Below are 19,679 nucleotides of genomic sequence, written 5' to 3' on the forward strand. Positions count from 1 at the left end.
TAAGACATTTTAAGGTAGATATTTTTTATTTAATTTGTATTTTAATTTAATTCACTAAAAAACGTTTTGATAATCTAAACTATAACGTATTGTTAATTTATTATTTATTTGTAAGATTGGAGAATTGTAAAAAGAGTGAGATGAGATCTCCTTCGATTTTAAATATGGACCACATGTCATTGATACAACCGAATTCTGTATTGGACTTTATAATTTAACTAAATCTTCCGAGAATTTTATAAGTTTGTTTATTGTTTTGCATTGAAAATGACCCGATCGGTGTCGAAACGTTTGCATGTATGTAAGAAAGTTTATTAAATATTCTTTATGTTATAACTGGCTCATAGCCCATTCTTTTTACTACTGATTTATTCTGATTGAGCCATATAGATAATTTATTTTATAACAATATCTGTTCTTTTGTCTCAGAAATGTTTGCACAAATTTAGTATCTCTATTAATTTTTCTTTCTCTGTTTCTTAAAACAGGCTGCATTACTGTTATAGTATTTCGTATTAGCAGTTTGCTTTTCCCATTTTACTGCCGTAGCACGATTATAAATGTATAAAATAAATAATATTGACGCTTTAGATAACAGGACAGAATAAGAAAAATTGTTAAAATTATTGAAATTGCTCTTCAAAACTATTTTTTTCAAAACAATTACATGACTGATAAAAAAATTTACTCTCTACATGTTTTATTTATTTTATCGTGCAAATTTAGTTCTGCTCCTCGATAGTTATACAATTTATTAAACATTCTATATTATATGTATAATTTCGTAAGTACCTGAGCGATTGTTGCGCCGTTGGTCTCTTTATAGGATTCCATTGTAACATGTCTTCCATGAGTATGACTGCTTCTTGACTAGCATTAGGTATTAATACAGCCAACGACGTACGCGTAAAATTCGGAAATTTAAAATTCATAGCTGTAGCCAATTGGTACCCCTCTGGCCAATCATCTTTATCGGGTGTTCCAATTACAGAACAAATTTTAAATATTTCGTCAATCTCACTTTTGCCAGGAAACAGTGGCCTAAATGTATATAATTCAGCCATTATACAGCCGACCGCCCAAATATCAATCGGACTGTTGTAAGTCGTGGAATGTAGTAACACTTCCGGTGCCCGATACCTGACACAGAATTCAATGAGATTAATTAAATAGATTTGCATGTCAAGAATGTTAGATTATTATTGCATCAAATTCCTTGATCAACTAATGTTTACGAATTGCGATTAATTATACAATTATATTACCATCTTGTTGATACATAATCCGTATATGGAGGTCTCGATCGGATCTCTCTTGCTAACCCAAAATCAGCAATCTTTACTAACTCGGGACCCATACATAATAAATTTTCTGGCTTCATGTCGCGATGAAAGAAACCGTGTTTGTGCATAAAAGCGAGACCTTGCAGTACTTGATACACCATGTTTCTTATTATTGGTTCGGGAAAAAGTTTATCCCTGTGATTGAAAACATCTCAAATAAAATACAATTTTTGATAATATTTGTAAAATACAAACTATGATAGAGATGTACCTGTCTTTCATTAGTTGATAGAGATTTTCTTTCATGTACTCAAATACGAAATATAGCACATCATTCTCCCGTATAACTTCTTTAAGTTTCACGACGTTTGCGTGACTAAGTTTTTTCAATGACTGCAATGAAATGGGAAAGAAAATTATGAAAGTTAATTGTTGATTTAATCTGGTAGATGCTGATCGAGAGAAGCAAAAAATAATCAAGTCGTTTTTATATAATCTCATAGACATAATTCAATTAAAGTTTTTAAGTTGAGAAATTTGGGGGGATTATTAATATTTTCAGATTTGATTGCGTTGAAAGTCCGACAACCATATCGGCACACAATTATCATTTCTGAAATTAATTCATTTAAATGAATTTACAATAGTTCAACATCTTAACGTTCTGACCGTTATGGCGCTTCTTAATTTAAAGTATTATGTTTAACATTAGCGGTTTTTCAATCTTATTATAATTCAATTATATCTATAGCACAATATTACATTTATTTTTAAATCCTTATAATGCTCATGTCTTGTTATGATTTTCACAGAGAGAGAATCAATAACATTTTTTAATTATTTATCTAATTTGAACATACCTTTACTTCTCGCAGATTCATAGCTTCTTCCCAAGAGTAATATTTTCTCTTCATTCTCTTTATAGCCACTTTTTCACCCGTGTCAATACGTTCTCCCAGCACGACAGAACCAAAGGTTCCGTCACCCAATTGATTCAAAGTTATGTATCGATTCATGTTCACTATTGAGATACTTGACAATTTTTGTATTACTCGTGTCACTTATTATACATAGTGAACTTGAGTATTATAAAAAGAGTGTATTTATGCGTCGCTGGGATCGGCAGCCTTGCATATTTCTTTATATTCGCTGTAATCGAGTAATGCATTGATGTTATTAGAAGTTACTAGGTTCATAAAATTTAAATTTAAATTATCGAAATTGTCAATTTGCGCACTTTTACTTGAAATTATTGGATAGTAGAGAAAACGCAAATTTTACGAAGAATAACATATTTTTCACTTCACGCACGCTTGCAAAATGTTAGAATAAATCCAAAGTATTCAGAACGCGACAAAGAGAATTATAGGATTTTTATTCATGAACAAACTTAGCCTTTTATCATAATTAAATATTATAATTAAGAATATTTTTATATAAATTTAAATTATAAATTTGTGTAAAGAAGTGAGTTAAAAAACTTGCGCTCGCATGCTTATATAACTTTTTGCTGGAAGATTTATTGTTAGATCTGAATTCTGTGAAATGATGCGAGTGTTCATAATATAATTTATAAGAGTGCCTTTAGAAAACTTAGTTTTGTTGCAAGGTATACAAATAAATACTTGGCACGAGTTATCCTAAGTATTGACTCTACAGTAAAATGAATATTTGATAGTAGATATTCTGCCGTAAGACTCGATAACCATTGAGATAGTAGAAAGAGTGATTTCTATATATAGTATTTCTCTCACTTCTAATTTGATATCACAATTAAGCATCATGCGGTTGCGATATCTACGGATCATTGAAACTTGCCTTTATTAATTTCAAGATTGAAGAATACGATCGAAAAATTACGTTATTATTAGACTAGTGCTTCTACGGGCATCGAATCTGCCTGACAAATTGCACGACAAACTCAAAACATTTTACACTATTTTTGCACATATCCTACGATAATGTCTACGATCCTATTTATAGCATAAGGAGCAAAAGACTTGTAGGTGCAATCTAGGACATCAACCATACGGTATATATACATGTCGTGTTGAGATTAGCATTTTCTTACAGTCGCATGCAAATAATCTTTGTGTGGGCCAGACATGCAAGAATATAGATTTTCTCAAATGGCACTATTCGACCCGATCGCCAACCAACTGACGCAAAAGTACCGAATGTCTTGGAATTTTCTGTTCTGACTGGAGAACAGAATATTCATGATGTAATTTCGATTAATCTGAATTTCAATGCTGCACTGCAGAGTGCTCCATAAATCGTGATTCATTGATTACAATATTGTATTGTCTGACAAGAATAAAGCTTTGCTTGCTTAAAGCCAAAAACCATACTTACTTTTTATCGATTTTAGACAGATTAATAGAATTTTAGTTTGGGATAAATTATTGTTATAAAAAAATTAGAAGAGTGTACAATATACAAGAAAAAGTTGAACAGCTTTTTTTTTTGGAATAAGCTAATTGTAAAATCACATAAAGTGACGAGATATTCTGTACTACTGTGTTCCAAAATTCACTGCCAGTACTGAAAATCTATAATAGTTTATGTCACGTGCACTATAAATTTTCAGTACTGGCAGCAAATTTTGGAACACAGCCTATAATATGCTATGCAATGATGTGTAACAATGGAATTCTGATAAAATTACACTTGTTAATACAATAAATCGATAACATAAAGCAGTTCAAATTCCTAATTCTAAGTATTTCGCAAAAAGATATAAAAACGTTAGCTTTGATTTATCGATTCAAGAACATTTGAGAATTTATTTATATCTATATAAAATAATTTAACTATTTTTGCACCGTTTTATGTTTTTCAAAGATTTAAAGCATTCTCATTGAAAAAAAGAACATGAAAAATGTCGAAAGTAATTAGGTATGTAATAATTTTTGTATTCTTGAATCGTAATGTTCAATTATGTTACGTTTTAACCGATTAATTTCTTTTCAAAATTAAGGAGATTTGCCCGTGGTAAATAGATAAAAAAATTTATGTTGCACTTTTGAAATTGCAAAATGGAAGGAAATGAAGGAATTATTCCGATTTACCTCAATGCGAATAAAATATCAGTTTACCAAATGAGAGTCGAATTAACGATAAAGTCATACGTCATCGAGGCAATACTAGAAAATTTATAAAACGACTTTTTTTTAGTCTCGTCGCTCTATCAATAAATAATAACAGAATTATGCTCACAGAAGGAAAGGCGGAGATAGAGTTTTGGTTTGGTTAGCCTTTTTCCACGTACTTGATTACTTTCTTGCGTAGCTGTCATTCGCAACAAACTATTAATCGAGCGGCCATCGGCCATACCTCGCAATAAGTACTTCGCGGTCGCTATGACTACGAATACTCGCAATCGTAAGTCAAACTGCCGCGCTGGCCGCTGCCTGCCAGACCTGCCTGCGTCAGCTACCTGCCACCCCTGCCACCACTTACCACCAACCACCACTCATCAGCTGCGCCGACCGCACGTCTCGCGCGCGTCCGGAGTCATCCGAAGATTTTTTATTCTTCCTAGATTTGCCTAGATTGTTCATTAAAAAAATATTTTTTGGTGTATTTCGAAATATTTTTATCTCTTCAAAAATGAAAAAAATGCGCAATAAATAACTTATTTTGTTTCGTTATTTACCTGAAAATATTATTAGAGTCAAAAGTTCTCTAATTTTTTATCAGATAACGAATACATTTTTTTTTAACGCTGTGTAGATGAAATAAGATGTCTGAACATATGTTCATACATGTTCAAACATGTTCAAATGTCGAGGCTTCGAAAAGATAATATTAAGATTACTGCGATCTTTTGTATTATTTTAATTATTTATTTACTGTGGACCTTATAGTTGATATATATATATATATGTATAGACAGGTATAGTTGAGATTTATACTACATATATTTATGCAGTAGTCCAACTTCTCTATTATAATTCTCAATACCATAATATCTTGACATTCTTCTTATTAGAATTTCCCATTCTGATAACGAGATATTTTTTCCTGTGTTATTTCTCCTTCCGTTTCATATTTATATATCGTCACTGAACTTTTCGTATCACGATAGAAAGTGTCACCGACGAGATACTACACTAAAGACGGTCGGCCCTGGGAAAATTGTTGTACCTTATTGGCTACGTTTACACCGTGCATTTAGGCCGCGGCCTATACAATAGATGTCCTTATTTATCCTGTAGGTTAAACAAAGACATCTATCGTTTAGTCCGCGATCTATACGATAGGTGTCTTTGTTTAATATACAGGATAAACAAGGACATCTATTGTATAGGCCGAGGCCTAAATGCACGGTGTAAACGTAGCCATTGTAATCAATAGGGTCCGGGGATAATTGAAGAACGATGACATTATCGACAATTGATATAAATTTGCGATTATTAACATAAATATTTAGATAATTCATTTACTAAATTGATGATTTTTTATTATATATCAATACTGCCTAAATAAGTTATACATACTTGCGTCAGATATAACGGCCGTTTTTAAAGCTATCTCTCTGACGATAACTTATCAGTGATTCACGCTACGTGTAATAAATAGTTTATGTCTGATTGTGAGAGGTGCTAGCAGGTGCTAGTGTCTAATTCTCAATATGGCGCAGAACATTGTACAATGACACCTCATCACTGATCACAATAGGAAAAGATAGGAAAGGCTGTATCTAGTCATGTATACATCTCACGAACGTATATACATAGACACAAGATTCGTATTTTCCTCTAGATCCAGCGAATCAGGGGCGAATATTACAAGCCGACGACTCGACAGTTTTCTCCGTTGAACGCGCCCACTGACACAATCAGTTCACTAGAATGACATTAGTTTCGTGTGGCCGATGTTTTCTTTTATTTAATCGTTATCAATTTTCATTCTCGATGTAAATGATGTAGCCGTCTTTTCTCTCGCGCGAGTTTACTGTACAGTTTGATTACCTCGTGATTTGTATCATTTTATACATAGTACTTATTAAGTAGCTGTGATAACTTAGCCATAAGGAATACGTATCATTTGCTACGTTCTCGATTGTCTGACAGTTTCTCTTGGAAGTATTCGAACGAAAAATTATGGCCGCGTTGCAGGATAATTCGTATTAATTTACATTAAGTAAGTATACCAAATTGATGCGTACTTTATAAAACAACAAAAACTGTATTTAATACGACAAGAGTAATACGATTGCTCCTTTTCAAATTGCACAACACATACTGTGTCTATTTCAAAACTGATAAAAGATTCCAGTATTTTTCTTTACACAATTTTCTTTATACTAGTTACGTTAGATATTAATCTATGTGGCAGTTAAAAAGTTGCCATATAGTTTATGCAAATTAATTAATAAACTATATAATACTTGTAGTAATGGTAGCTGCTGGAGCCACAGTTTTGATGGCAGCTAGCGAGGAGAATTCATCAAATGAAACAGGAAGTAGTACAACACGTTCGATAAACCAAAGTACTTGTTCACGTTATAGCGAGCTACAACGTTGTGGTCAAAGGAACGTTGAATCATCGATTAAAGGAGATGTGGCTACTTGTTCTTTGGGTATTAGTAAGTACTAAGAATTTAGATAGCATATATGTCATGTTATTATTAGATCTAAATATAAACATGTCATAATATTGTATATTGTTTATCTATACATTTGAGTGATATCTTTGAAAAAAAAACTATAGTTTGATACAATAATATTATGAAACGCGTAAGTCTCTTTGATAAATATTATTTGTTTTAAATGGGCAACTTCATGTGCTTGATATCTCTGAGTTTTGAACACAAAATGTATAATTTACTTCTATTATAGTAGAAAAGAAGCATCGTAGCCTTACAGTAGAAAATAATGGTAAAATAGTATCTAAGATAGAGCTAAAGGAGAGCTCTAAAAATTTTGCAACTTGTAAAAATGCTCCGGTTCGTGAGACCAAAACTTCTAGATTACGGGCTGCTTCTATAGTATTACCCAATGGTAAGTAAATGTTTTCAAATGTTGTATTTTTTCATATGGTTTTAGTATATATACATAACATTTTATTGCCACATATAAGTGAATAAAAATGTAGTTTTCTTTGATATCTGAACGTAATAGTTTACCTGAGATAAATGTGAAATTCTTTAATTGATATACATATACACAGTCTCATTTTAAGTAACGATCTTAAATATCTCTTATACAGCGCATTTTAGAAAAAAATGTTTTAGATAAAAATTTTGTAACTTTGAGGGGGATATAAGAGATCAAGGTCAATATAATGAAAACTGGGGAGTTCTATTTAAAAAATTCAGTGACCTTAATAACTTCACTCAAGGTCAAACCAATGATACCATCTTATATCCTCCTCAAAGTCACAAAACTTTTGTCTGAAACATTTTTCTCTAAAATGCACTGTTAAAATGGAACGCCCAGTATATATATGTATTTGTGTAATCGCTAATATATTGTTTTGGTGTACATATGTGCTGGATTCATTTGCAGAAGCATATATAAATAAATTGTTTCTTTATACAAACAGATGTGACATTATCATCTAAGAAATTACTTGGATCAGAAATTCCTGACTCTCAACGGCACAATTCATCAGCTAAGCAAGTAAGTGTATTTGTGAAAAGTACAAGAAAGGTCAAATAATTAAGTCATAAATTAGAAACTAGTTTATTTTCAAGCATTAATGACAAAAAAATAAAAACTAGTTTTTCAAACATACTTAAACGACATAGGGACATTTTGACTTTATTTAGTCATCTTCAGCTGAATTATAAGATAAAGTATATTTTTGTAATTCTCATTTTATTTCTATCTTTTTCCCTTTTTAAAGGAATATTGTTCTTATCTATGTAAATAATTTTGTATATAATTTTATCATATAAAAGAAGATATTTCCACAAGTTATCATAAATTGTTTAAGAAATTACTAAATTTTGTTTAATGACTGACCAATAATGTACAATTACAATATATTTCTATGTATAGTATAATATTTTTTGGCAATTAAATAAATTTTTTTACCTGGGGAATGCACTCTGCAAATTCTTATACTGGTTCATTACATAGCGAAAAGATTTTAAAGAGATTACTATTTTATTTAAAATAAATTAATCTTTAAGAATTTTCATTAGATTATGTATTATATATTTCTGTATGTATTTGTCTATGATACATAATATCTTATTAATTCCAAGAAAAATTTTAGCATAATGTAAAAGCATAATGTATATCTATGTACAGAAAAATTCCACATCTCTTGATGTCAGCATGAATTCTGTCAAGGAAAGAGATAAGGGGTACAAACGTAAATCTTATTTAAATAGATCACGTCACGTGGAAACAGCAGCTGATCGTTCAAATGAAGGTAAAGAATTTATTAATGAATGTAAGACAAGTTTATTAATATCAAATTGCAATAACAAGAGAGAGATCAAGTTGTTGAATTGTTCAAGAGAATCTAAAGTATTAAATTATAATATCTTAGTGTTCTCTTTTGTATTTTTGAAATTTTAATATATCTTTTCAGTTATAATGTAAAAATTAAATACCATCAACATTTTTATTGATATTTTTATTGCTATTGTAAAGAGGAATTTTAATTGAAATATTTGAAACATGTGTTACATACACTTTTCTCATTTTAATATTCTCAATAATCTAATGAAATTTTTAGTCGAATGTAGTGAAAGACATTCCAGAAGGCAATATGTTAAACGAAGTCAGGTGCCCGAAGCAGTATCGAATCCTGCTGACTCCTGTCGTCAAATGGCCAGCCTGCGTAGAAAACATATTGATTCGAAAGCTGGAACTCAGTACATCACAAAAAATCTTTCTAAAACTTATTCGTCATCTTCCGTTGTATCCGCCACGAGTACAAAGCGCTCGATTGTGCAACAGTCTAGGTACAGTAATATATACGCATATAAAGAAAAGAGTACAACACACATAAGGCAAATATTAGATTCATATAGAAGGTTCATAGATTTGATTATTGTATGTGCATGCCTTAATCTTATTTTATTCAATAATATTTTATCAATAAAAAAAAAAGAATAATAATGGAAGAGGAAAACGTAAAATGGTATTAGAAATAATTTTTGCGTTTTAGTGGTGGTATAGGTGACTCGGAGGTTTCACGCAGAGTGGACGAGTTAACAGCGTTAACGCGAGCCACCATGGAACGTGTGGAGAGACTCACATCTGCAACCACGAGCTGTGCCAATCATTCGATTGATAACGTGCATATTGTTGCCGAGAAAGTGTCAATGTCGCCAAAAAAATGTATCACGCCTAGGCACACGCCAGTTTCAATACTCAAACATAAAACCGTCGACAGCGAAGCAGGCGACCGTCAAGTATCGTCTGGCGGTTTTCATGCACCATCACCAGTAACCTTTTCGCCATCTGTTACGGAATCTGTTTCCCACAAGAGACATGGGATTTTGAAAAAACGAAGCAGCTTAGATGAAAGCGAGATATTACGTCGTCGTAGCTGTTCTCCCGATGTTTCTTTCGCTGACAACATTTACTCGGAATTTCGACCAATTTTGAAAAATCAAAGGCGATCCTCACTGGATGACATTGTTAAGAGAGATCAGAGCCCTGATCAACAACCTGCTTCTATATTAAAGCGTAAGTCGTCTAGGGAAGACGACAGAGAGATTCATCGATTGTCATTGGGCTCTCCGGAACCACAAAGCATCCTGAAACGAAAACTCGCAAATAGTGTGCGCGCCAATAGCGTTAATCATCACGTAACAATAGCATCGGACGTTGCGAGCACAAATATGAGTGGAAATATGAGCACGAGCACGAACGCAAGCTTTATATCTGAAAGTCTCGAGGGATCTGAAGTGAAACCGATATTAAAGAAAAAATACGGCAAGGAAGAACTAACTGGGAGCGACATTTCATCTCTCGAGCCTCGGCCTATACTAAAAAAGAAATCGAGTACTGAGTCAGATGAACACGAGCATGATAGACCGAAGAAGACGATTTTAAAGTCCTCGCGGAAGAATTCATACGAGGAAGGCAGCTACGAGACGGAGTCGACTTCTCCAAGGAAATTGTCCGTGTTGAAGAATCGAGCGAACGAGATCGAAAATGTACGCCCTATATTGAAACAATCCAGCGGTAGTTGTTATTTTGACGATACGTGTGATTTAACGGCGGATTCTTTTTTACGAAAGAGAGCACAGTCCTTAGGTCATGCGCGATCTGCTAACTATGATGACTGTGTCGAGTCGCTTCGCGTATTAGCCAAACGTAGATCTCTCGAGTCCAGTTCGCCCATTGATGTATTGCATACTCCGACAACCACTCGTCGTTGTTTTACGGCCGACCGGTCTGATGAAATTTCTTGTACAGCAAATAGGTATGTTTAAATCAATGTGTTAGTCGTTGCAATGTTATAAATGTATCCTCCGGATATATGTATTAATAATATCAAATATATCTCTGCATATCAACAAGGTTGCTTCATAATACACGACTCACTCATTTTCTTTTCGTTCTTTTTTCGAACATATAAATGACATACTTTTCTCATATCACAGTTTTTAAAAGGAGCTAAGTTTGTGAATCATCATAAGTGTAAGAATGTATAGTTAATTTATAAATTTTATTTCTTTTTGCAGAATGTTATTTATATTAATATGAGAAAAAGCTTTTTGGCTACTTTTCAATTCTCACAGAAAAACATCTATTTTGATTAAACAAAGAAAGAGATTTTTTTTTATTTCTTTTTTAAAATGATATTATATAACTATGTAAATGTTAATCATATAATTTTTTCCTTAAATTTTTATTATATGAACAAACTTTAGATAGATGTTTATTTACTCAAACTATATTAAAAAATGCTCAAATCTATTAAAAAACTTTAGCTACTTTCTTTATTCTAGCTATGTTTAATTATTCGCGTACATAAACGACTTGTTTGTTTAATTTTCTTTATATCGGAAAAGAAATTCAATCAAATTAAGGCTTTCTTATATGAGAGAAAAAACTCATTTCATGGTACAACATTAATTTTTGCAATTGCTGCAGTGATGCATGAGTTTAGTGGGGCTTTGATCTCGTGCCAAGTTTAATTATAGACCATCTAACGATTCTCAAAGCTACCAGAAATTGGGGATAGTCGTGTGCAACGTATTTATGAATAAACAACTCGCAGGATTGTCTTGATTAAAAAAAAAAATATATATATATATTAGGTGAATTTATTGTGTGTGAGCTTATAAGTTATTATATAATACTAGTGCATTATACATATATATGTTTCTTACAGCTCTGGTGTAATTAAAGAAAGTAAATTATCGTGCCAGGCATCCAGTAAAAAAATTAAGCAAGTTACGAATGGTATGGAAGAGAAAAATAAAATAGATTCACATGTACATTTTATGAAGATCGATGGCAGTGCAATACAAATTGCAACGCAGGCGACTGACAAGAAAGAAGCGATAGAAGAACGGCAAGATGCTCAGAGTGTTTACGAGGATTACACCGCTATTTGTCGTAGCAACAGTGTATCGAAAATGACACAACACTTTAAAGTTTTGCAAGAAAAGGCAAATGCCGCGTCTGCGGAGAACAGTTCTCAACGCGTACCTCAGCAGAAATTATCACGCGGCGTTCAACGTTATCGCGAACGCAAGATACAGAGCGGCGAGAGATTCAATACTCAACCGGTAACTTTTGAAGAAGTGCGCGAGGCGGTCTTACAGAATCAGCGCAATGCCGCAACATTGATGAATGCGGAAACGACCGATAATGAGTCCGAACCGTCCAAGCTAAGCTTGGCTGAACGCGTGCGACTCTTTAATCAAAAGATTGCGACTACGGAAACCGTCGCGAAAAACGCCACGTACCAGGAAAAGTTTATTCAAAGAAGACGACAGTCTACCCGCTATAGAACGCAACCTGTAACATCTGAGGAGGTTCAAGTGGCGTCCCGGATATCACCGCTGAACGTAAATCACAAGATTCAAACCTTGGTTGAAGGTACACATTTTTTGGAGATTATTTGTGTATTTATACTGGATTATCAAAATTATATGCAACAATTAATGTTCGTTGTTTTAGGGAACTCAAAGGAATGTCGACGATCGCTTTATTCGCCACTGCTTGCAATAACGTCTCAGCATGATGTACCAAAAAGTATTCTAAAGTCATCCGCCGGTTATACGCAAAATCTGTCACGTGCCAAAAGTCCGGAACTCCGAGGTATGAAATTGATAAAATCTGTGCTTAAGAAAGAATTTGAAGAATCGGAGCAACCGATAATATTGCCGAGTTCCGAGGTGTATCCTCGGTCTATTTTAAAAAGTAATCTTTATTCGAAGCCCATTCAGACAACGAGTGTTGTTGACGCAGCAATATCAAGAAGCGAACGAGGCTTATGTACTGTTGAGAATCAAAATTTCAACAGCGAAACTGCTAAATTTTGCAAAAAATTAGATTCTTTCAATATAGTGACTAATCCTAATGTGATGCGAGATCCTTGCGATGAGATGCGAGCAACTGTTTCTAAACAAGCTGATAATATGGATAACAAAGCCGCAGTGCCTTCCCATAAAGCTGCATTATTTCGGAACGAAGAAATCTTATTGGCTGATGTGAATAATTGCAAAATTGATAAAATATTCAGTAGCGCATTAGAAAGACATAGCAACGAAAAGCACGACAATTCGTTGGCGGGCAAATTACATCAGGTATTGAATGTCGGCGATGACAATAACGATGGTGATAATAAGGATGACGAAAATGATAACGAGAACAACGAAAAGGATGTCGTCCATCGACGAAAAGAAGAAAAATTGACGGTGAAGATTGAGCAGAACGACGATGACGATGACAATGACGACGACAATGATGACGACAACGACAACGACAACAACGACGATGACGATGACGACGACGACGGTCACAAGTTACACAATATTATTGTCAAAGAAAAGTTGTCTAGTGTCACACAATGTTCCATTAATTCATTGGCCAAGAGTATTAGTCAACACTCTCTAAGTGAGGAAAGATGGAAACAGCAACGTGGTTTGCCACTGCCGGGACTATGTCGTAGTGCGACACAGGTGATAACGTCGATAGAAACGAGCGAGACCCCGAGTGTGAGTATCGCGGATCGGTTGGCTGCGCTACGTCATAGCGGTAACACGAACTGGAAACGACGTGTGGCCGGTGCTAAAGTTGACGAATCATGCGACAACTCATTACTCAATTTGGAGGAAAGTACAATCAAGTCGGGCGTGCTGGCCAACTGTATCGAGAAACTGGAATCTGCTGCAGAAGGTTGGAAGAGTAGAATTGTAGAACCTGACGCAGTCAAATTTACCGTTGCTGGCAAAATGAAAGTAGCTCCATTGAAAGATGTCAGTTCGCCATTCCTCACGGAAGCTACAGCGAACATTTCAAACCAGAAGAAGAAAATCCCGCGCCCGCAATGGTTTAAAATGAGGAAAGATAAAGGTGAGTCTTTTTACATTCGAACGAAATAGAATTTTAAAAGACGTTTACAGAATATTTCAAAAAATGTTTAAACAACTAAGTATTTTCTAGGACCTGCCAAAGATAGTAGATTGTGTTTTAAATATTTAGTGACGTGATCTCAGATATTAAAGTGTCTAAAGGATATTTCAAAGGTGTTATATTTTCTGTATAATATTCTTCATATTACATTTACTTGGGCAGTTTAAAAGCATTTTTGAGATTTGATTAATAAAGAGATATCAAAATATTTAATTTCTGTTTTTTTTGTGCTTTATTGTTAAAAGCCAGCATCTTTTCAGAGTGTAACAATGATGCGGTATCCATCCCTATCAGTCCATGCAAAGATTTATCTTCTACCATGGGCAATTTTTTTGAATCGGTTAGCGGTGATAGCGGTTAGTAGTTAAAATCGTGTATTTCATGCTTTTCATTTTGCTGATGGCCCGTGCTGTCCCAATAAGAGGTGCTGATAGAACAATAGAAAATTTCTGCAAATTGTAATGGCTGCGTTCGATTTGAACACTTTCAGCGCTTCTATTCTTGTTTCATGTTTATTGAACGATAAAGACAGAATTATGATTATAAGCGCTTAAAGTACATGAGCGATCAAATTGGACGCAGTCAATATCTTCTTGGGACAGCTTGTGGTAAGATCGCCATAGCGATCCCCAACAGCGTAAGCGCATAACTTTTTCTTGTAATCGCGAAAGATGTTTATTTAGTGAAATTTGGTTTATTATAATCTGTAGATGAAGATTGCAAAACGGAGCACGTCTTGTCGCCAAGTGTTTCAATACCTAAAACGGACGATGAGACGTTCACCTCTTTCTTTAGCGGTGTATCGCTGGAAAAATGTGAAACCGAGTGTCTTGACTTAGATGAAAGCGACTTCGATACAATCACACCACAATCTGAATTGTAATTTTTGCTTTTACTATTATAATCGTATAAAAATGAAAAAGAAAAAAAGAGGAAAGCAGGAAGAAATTGATTCAGAAAACTTTTCAAAGTATTTGTACGCAAATGTAGCTATAATTTAAATTAATTTCTTGGCAGATTAGTACAAAAGCGGAATATACAAATGCAACGTCGACGAGCCACATCGAGAAATCCTCTTAAAGTTCTCGCTGCACGCACTGATTTGAGATCGGAATACACCGAAATTCGTACGAATATACTCACGAAAACGGCAAAGAACTTTAATATGAGAAAATGTGAGTACAGGATCCTCTGTTATATCTTGTATTAATCATGACATAAATTTTCTTCACATTTTGAATCATAATTAAATTCAAATTTTTAATAGATATTTCAGATACCAAAAGCTCGTCTTTTGCCGTCGAGGCTCTCGCCGGATTGGCTTCTACTGAAGATTTTAGTACAGTGACTTTGAGAAATGTGTCAGAAACAAGCGTGTCCACAAATAAGTTGCAACCATATAAAGATATAATGTTGATATTGATTAAGGGAAGACGACACGTTCAAGTCAGATTAATCGAACCTGTCGCCGAGAGTATCAATAATGGTGATAGTTATATACTGGTGACAAAACTGGAGGTAATAATAAGTACAGTATAAAATAGAACATATAATACATTAGTCGATATAAAACATCGCTCATATGCTCATTCTTCACTATGCTTTCTTTTTTTTTACTAATCATTAACAAAACTGACTCTCAATGAATTGCAGAGTATTCAACAACGCAAGGATTTAGGCTGTCAAGCGATCGAAGTAATCACTATAAACGATGATAAACTGACTTGCTCGAGGAACCAAGTTCTTAAATTTTGGAGTTATCTTGGTGTGGTTGACAGTGAAAGGCTAAATGGTATATTCTTCCTATTTTTGCGTTATACGCGATGTTCTTTTTGTATATTACTACCTACACATAAATGATGTATTATAAAATTATATTGTTACAGTTATCGAAGCTGGCCATCCTGACGAAGATGAATTGTATGAATCTGCCATTATCGATACAAATATGGTATACGAATTGAAAGATGAACAATTAGTGTTGCATGAAAAATTTTGGGGTACGCTTCCAAAGATAGAAATGCTCGATAAGAACAAGGTAATATTTGATAGATCTCTCTAATTCTAAAGAATTCGCGTATATAATAACGAGTAATATATAATTTGACATGGCGTCCAGCATAAAAAAGAAACATGCGCATAGATTTATTAGATTATGATATGTATTTTACTTTTTTGGTCTTCGTCTTATCTATTCTACTAAATTTTATTTATTTATTTATAAGTTTTTTAAACATCTCGATTTTGCGCATGTCTAAGCAATGAAATTTTTAATAAACCACTTTCTCTCTTTGTCTCTAAAGTCAGAATTTTTCAAGATATTGATTTAAATTTGCTAACATATGTTGAGTAAAATAAAAAAGATATAGTAAAATATTGTGAAAAACAAATTGTTTATCTAAAAAAATGAAGTCTTTTTTGTGTGTACAATCTTATAAATGTAATGCACGAGGGTTTGTGATGAAAATTTGTTCCATCAGAAACAATGTTTGATAGATTTGGTTGGATATGTTCAAAATTGGAAATTGTTTTAGAAACTGCTTGTTGTAATTAATTCAACTTAAGTTTCTTAAAGATAATAAAAAAGTATTTTATAATTAAATATTTGTTTTGTAAAAACTATTCTGTAATAACATAAAAAGGAATTAGATTGTATACGTTTTGGATGCTCTATAAAGATTCTAGTATTCGATTTTGGCACCGAGATGTATATCTGGAGTGGCAAAGGAATTTCGACGGATAAGAAGAAACTCGCTACACAGTTGGCTACAGAAATGTGGAACAACGGATATGATTACAGCGAATGCACCGCTTGTCCAATTAATGCTGCCCATATGATTGGTAATCGGAACAGTGACTCTTGTACGAGTCCCGCAAAATTCGCCAAAAGCAGACCCGAATGGTGTTTACTTGCCAAATTGACGCAACACGTCGAAACGATATTATTCCGTGAGAAATTCCTCGACTGGCCTAATGTCACCGGTGTGGTAAAAACGCGAGGTCGAAACGATAATGCGCGACAAATCGACGGTGCTATAACTGTGCATCCGGATGAAAATGACGATATGTGGCTACCAAACTCTTCTTCAGTCGATTTTATTCTAGAAGGCTGTCACTTGGGCAGAGGCATTGGTTGTTATGACAATGAAGTAATTCTTTTTTTATTAGCAAAAAGTATTTGCGTCTAATATATTAGTAAAAACGAGATATATTAGTTTCAAAATAATTATATTTATCAAAAAAACTCACAACTATTGCTTTCAATGCATTTTCATCTAAAAGAAAGCAACTCTTTCACAATAAATATCCGCGAATCTAACGATCGATAATTTCTTTCGATTTGATTTTAGTTGAAGAAAGAATATGTCGTTATTACAACGAGCGTTATGGTGTGGCATATCGATGAATTTTCGCATACGCTTTTAGACGGATTATCTGTTGGTCAATTTTATTCTGGTGATAGTTATATCATTCAATGGACGTATTCCGTCACAATTACTGGTGAGCTGTTTATTGAGCAATTTCGTGAAAGAAGAGTTTATCTCAAAAACTGTTTTAATCATAGATTTTTAAAAAATAAGCGTAAAATTTTTCTTTTATGGGCATTAGTTTTGTATAATTGTTATGTGATCTTTATTTTTTGAAAACATGGATTTAAGATAATTTATGAATAAGCTTTTAATTATGTAATTGCTTTTACAAATTTGTTTATTATGCTCTTAGGTAGAGAACTCAGTGGTTTACCATCTAAACACTCAGCAAAAGGTCGCGATAGATCTGTATACTTTATTTGGCAAGGTCGAAATGCATCTTTGAATGAACGAGGGGCCGCGGCATTATTAACGATCGAATTAGACAGCAATCGAGGTCCTCAGGTGAGGACAGTAATGTGCAATCAAATTTGCTATTACAGTTATTTTATTTGCTCGAATTTATCTTAATGTGTTTATTTGTTATCTTCGAATACTGGTTACATTATTACATAATTGTTATTTTATTCCAATTGTAATTTTATTCCAATTTTGAAATTGTTTTCTAAGTGGAAAAAATTTCTTACTTAATATCTACTAAAAATAAAATATTAGACAAAATATCAAGAAATATATTTTATTATTATATTATTGTAAATAAAACAATATTTTGTTTTATTGTGTATACATATATATATATATTACTTGCAGGTTCATGTTGTTCAAGGACACGAACCAGCTGCGTTTTTAAATTTATTCTCTGGGAGGATGGTAGTGCACAGTGGCAAGAAATCTGAGAAAAAATGTGAGAAACGATGGAGGTTGTATATTTGCCGAGGAACTTTAGAGACTGAGACATTCTTGATTGAAATCCCTTGTAGTACTCGACAATTAAGAAGTAGAGGTTCCTTCATATTGCTAAACACCGAAAATGCAAAACTATATATCTGGCATGGAAGCAATTCATTGCGTCATATTAGAGAAGTATATTTCTTACAAATTTTTATAATAATAATATATATATAATTGATATATATTTATATATAATTTAATTGATATATGTACAGCCGGTTACAGAAAGGTTGTAATACATTTTTAGATTTCGGAACTCAGCCTTGCTTATAGAGCGATTGAATGTAAATGGTTAGATCCATAAATAAGAACCAATCACTCGATCAGCAAGCTGCATTCCGAAACCCATCAAAACAAAAGTGTTGTAATCTTTTTATGACCGGTTGTACATACATGGATAAAGAGATTAACATTGCGATAAATTTTATACTTTACTAGCTGCTGGATTTGTACTACATGCAAAAGAAAACCAATATATAAAAAACAAAAGCAGTAAACGAATCGATTAATCGAGCAATTAGAAAACATTTTAATAATATAAAATTATTATTTCAAAATGTTTTAATCATATTACTCTCATCTGCTGTTTAACAGATTGGAATAATCATGATTTTTTCTTATAACTTTTTTTCTCGTTTCCTTTCTCATCTTGATTGTTTTCTTTCCTTATTTATCTATTTTTTATTTATCTCTTTTTATCATCTCTGTATTTCTTTGTTTCGTTTGTTTCTCCAATATTTACTGTTTCTCCTGTCTTTTCTATAGAATGCGTTAAAAGCTGCAAATAAATTGAAAGAAAATCGACCTGAAGAAATTGAATTATCAAATAAAAATAACATAGAAATATGTGAAGTTCAAGAAGGTATGGAATCTGAGGAATTTAGCAATGGTGAGTAAAGCTTAATGAAAAGTTTACATTTAAGCTGAATATAGAACGTATACATATTCTCTTAAATTTATTCTATTGTATATTGTCATGAAAAAGTCGAGATTGTACTTTGCATTTTTTAGCATTAGGTGGCATAAATAAAAAATTGTATTGGTCGTTGGAAACAGCTGAAATACAAGATCATACTCCAAAGCTTTATCATTTATCTAGTGTTTCTAAAAAATTCCGCGCAACAGAAACACTTTGTCCATATCGTGCGGACCTGCCAACACCGTTTCCTTTCTCACAAGATGATTTGTATCAAGCAAATCAACCAGGTAATGGTGCTTTTGCAAAGTGCCTTTTATTCTTATTTAGTCGTTATTTTAATCGATTTTTCATGAGAAAAATTTTTATGAGAAGTTTTTAGCAAAATTATTTATCCGTTATAAATACTTTTATTGACTCTTATATAACTTTTAGCCTTATTTTTATTGGATGACAAGAATGTGATTTGGATTTGGCAAGGATGGTGGCCTGATAGTGGAACGGAAGATCAGTCTGGAAGCAAAACTGTCCGATGGCAGGCTGAGAGAAGAGCAGCCATGAAGATAGCGATACGATATTGGCGAGAGACTCG

The 19,679-nt window shown here is 33.1% G+C and overlaps 2 protein-coding genes across 2 annotated transcripts in view; one reads left to right on the forward strand and one right to left on the reverse strand.

The window, feature by feature from the left end:
- Positions 1-2,415, reverse strand: part of LOC108722643 (serine/threonine-protein kinase ICK) — a 7,779-nt gene extending 5,364 nt beyond the window's left edge. Inside the window, exons 1-4 of the mRNA XM_018447845.1 lie at positions 2,144-2,415; positions 1,555-1,676; positions 1,266-1,478; positions 793-1,140 (exon numbers count right to left, since the gene is read on the reverse strand). Coding sequence (XP_018303347.1) covers positions 793-1,140; positions 1,266-1,478; positions 1,555-1,676; positions 2,144-2,299 — 839 coding nt within the window. The 5' untranslated portion in view covers positions 2,300-2,415. The remainder of the gene's footprint in view (positions 1-792; positions 1,141-1,265; positions 1,479-1,554; positions 1,677-2,143) is intronic.
- Positions 2,416-5,919: 3,504 nt separating this feature from the next.
- The window catches only part of Svil (Supervillin), a 20,508-nt gene continuing 6,748 nt past the window's right edge, over positions 5,920-19,679 (forward strand). Inside the window, 21 exon segments of the mRNA XM_018447924.1 lie at positions 5,920-6,431; positions 6,685-6,876; positions 7,130-7,291; positions 7,836-7,912; positions 8,549-8,672; positions 8,982-9,210; positions 9,417-10,682; positions 11,598-12,310; positions 12,392-13,789; positions 14,110-14,205; positions 14,560-14,728; positions 14,867-15,024; positions 15,117-15,409; positions 15,503-15,641; positions 15,736-15,887; positions 16,528-16,998; positions 17,200-17,350; positions 17,573-17,724; positions 18,031-18,303; positions 18,937-19,060; positions 19,183-19,377. Of these exon segments, the coding sequence (XP_018303426.1) occupies positions 6,687-6,876; positions 7,130-7,291; positions 7,836-7,912; positions 8,549-8,672; positions 8,982-9,210; positions 9,417-10,682; positions 11,598-12,310; positions 12,392-13,789; positions 14,110-14,205; positions 14,560-14,728; positions 14,867-15,024; positions 15,117-15,409; positions 15,503-15,641; positions 15,736-15,887; positions 16,528-16,998; positions 17,200-17,350; positions 17,573-17,724; positions 18,031-18,303; positions 18,937-19,060; positions 19,183-19,377 (6,532 nt within the window). The 5' untranslated portion in view covers positions 5,920-6,431; positions 6,685-6,686.

The sequence above is a fragment of the Mycetomoellerius zeteki genome, unplaced genomic scaffold (assembly GCF_001594055.1).
Source record: "Mycetomoellerius zeteki isolate Tzet28-1 unplaced genomic scaffold, Tzet1.0 scaffold212, whole genome shotgun sequence".
Lineage (NCBI taxonomy): Eukaryota > Metazoa > Arthropoda > Insecta > Hymenoptera > Formicidae > Mycetomoellerius > Mycetomoellerius zeteki.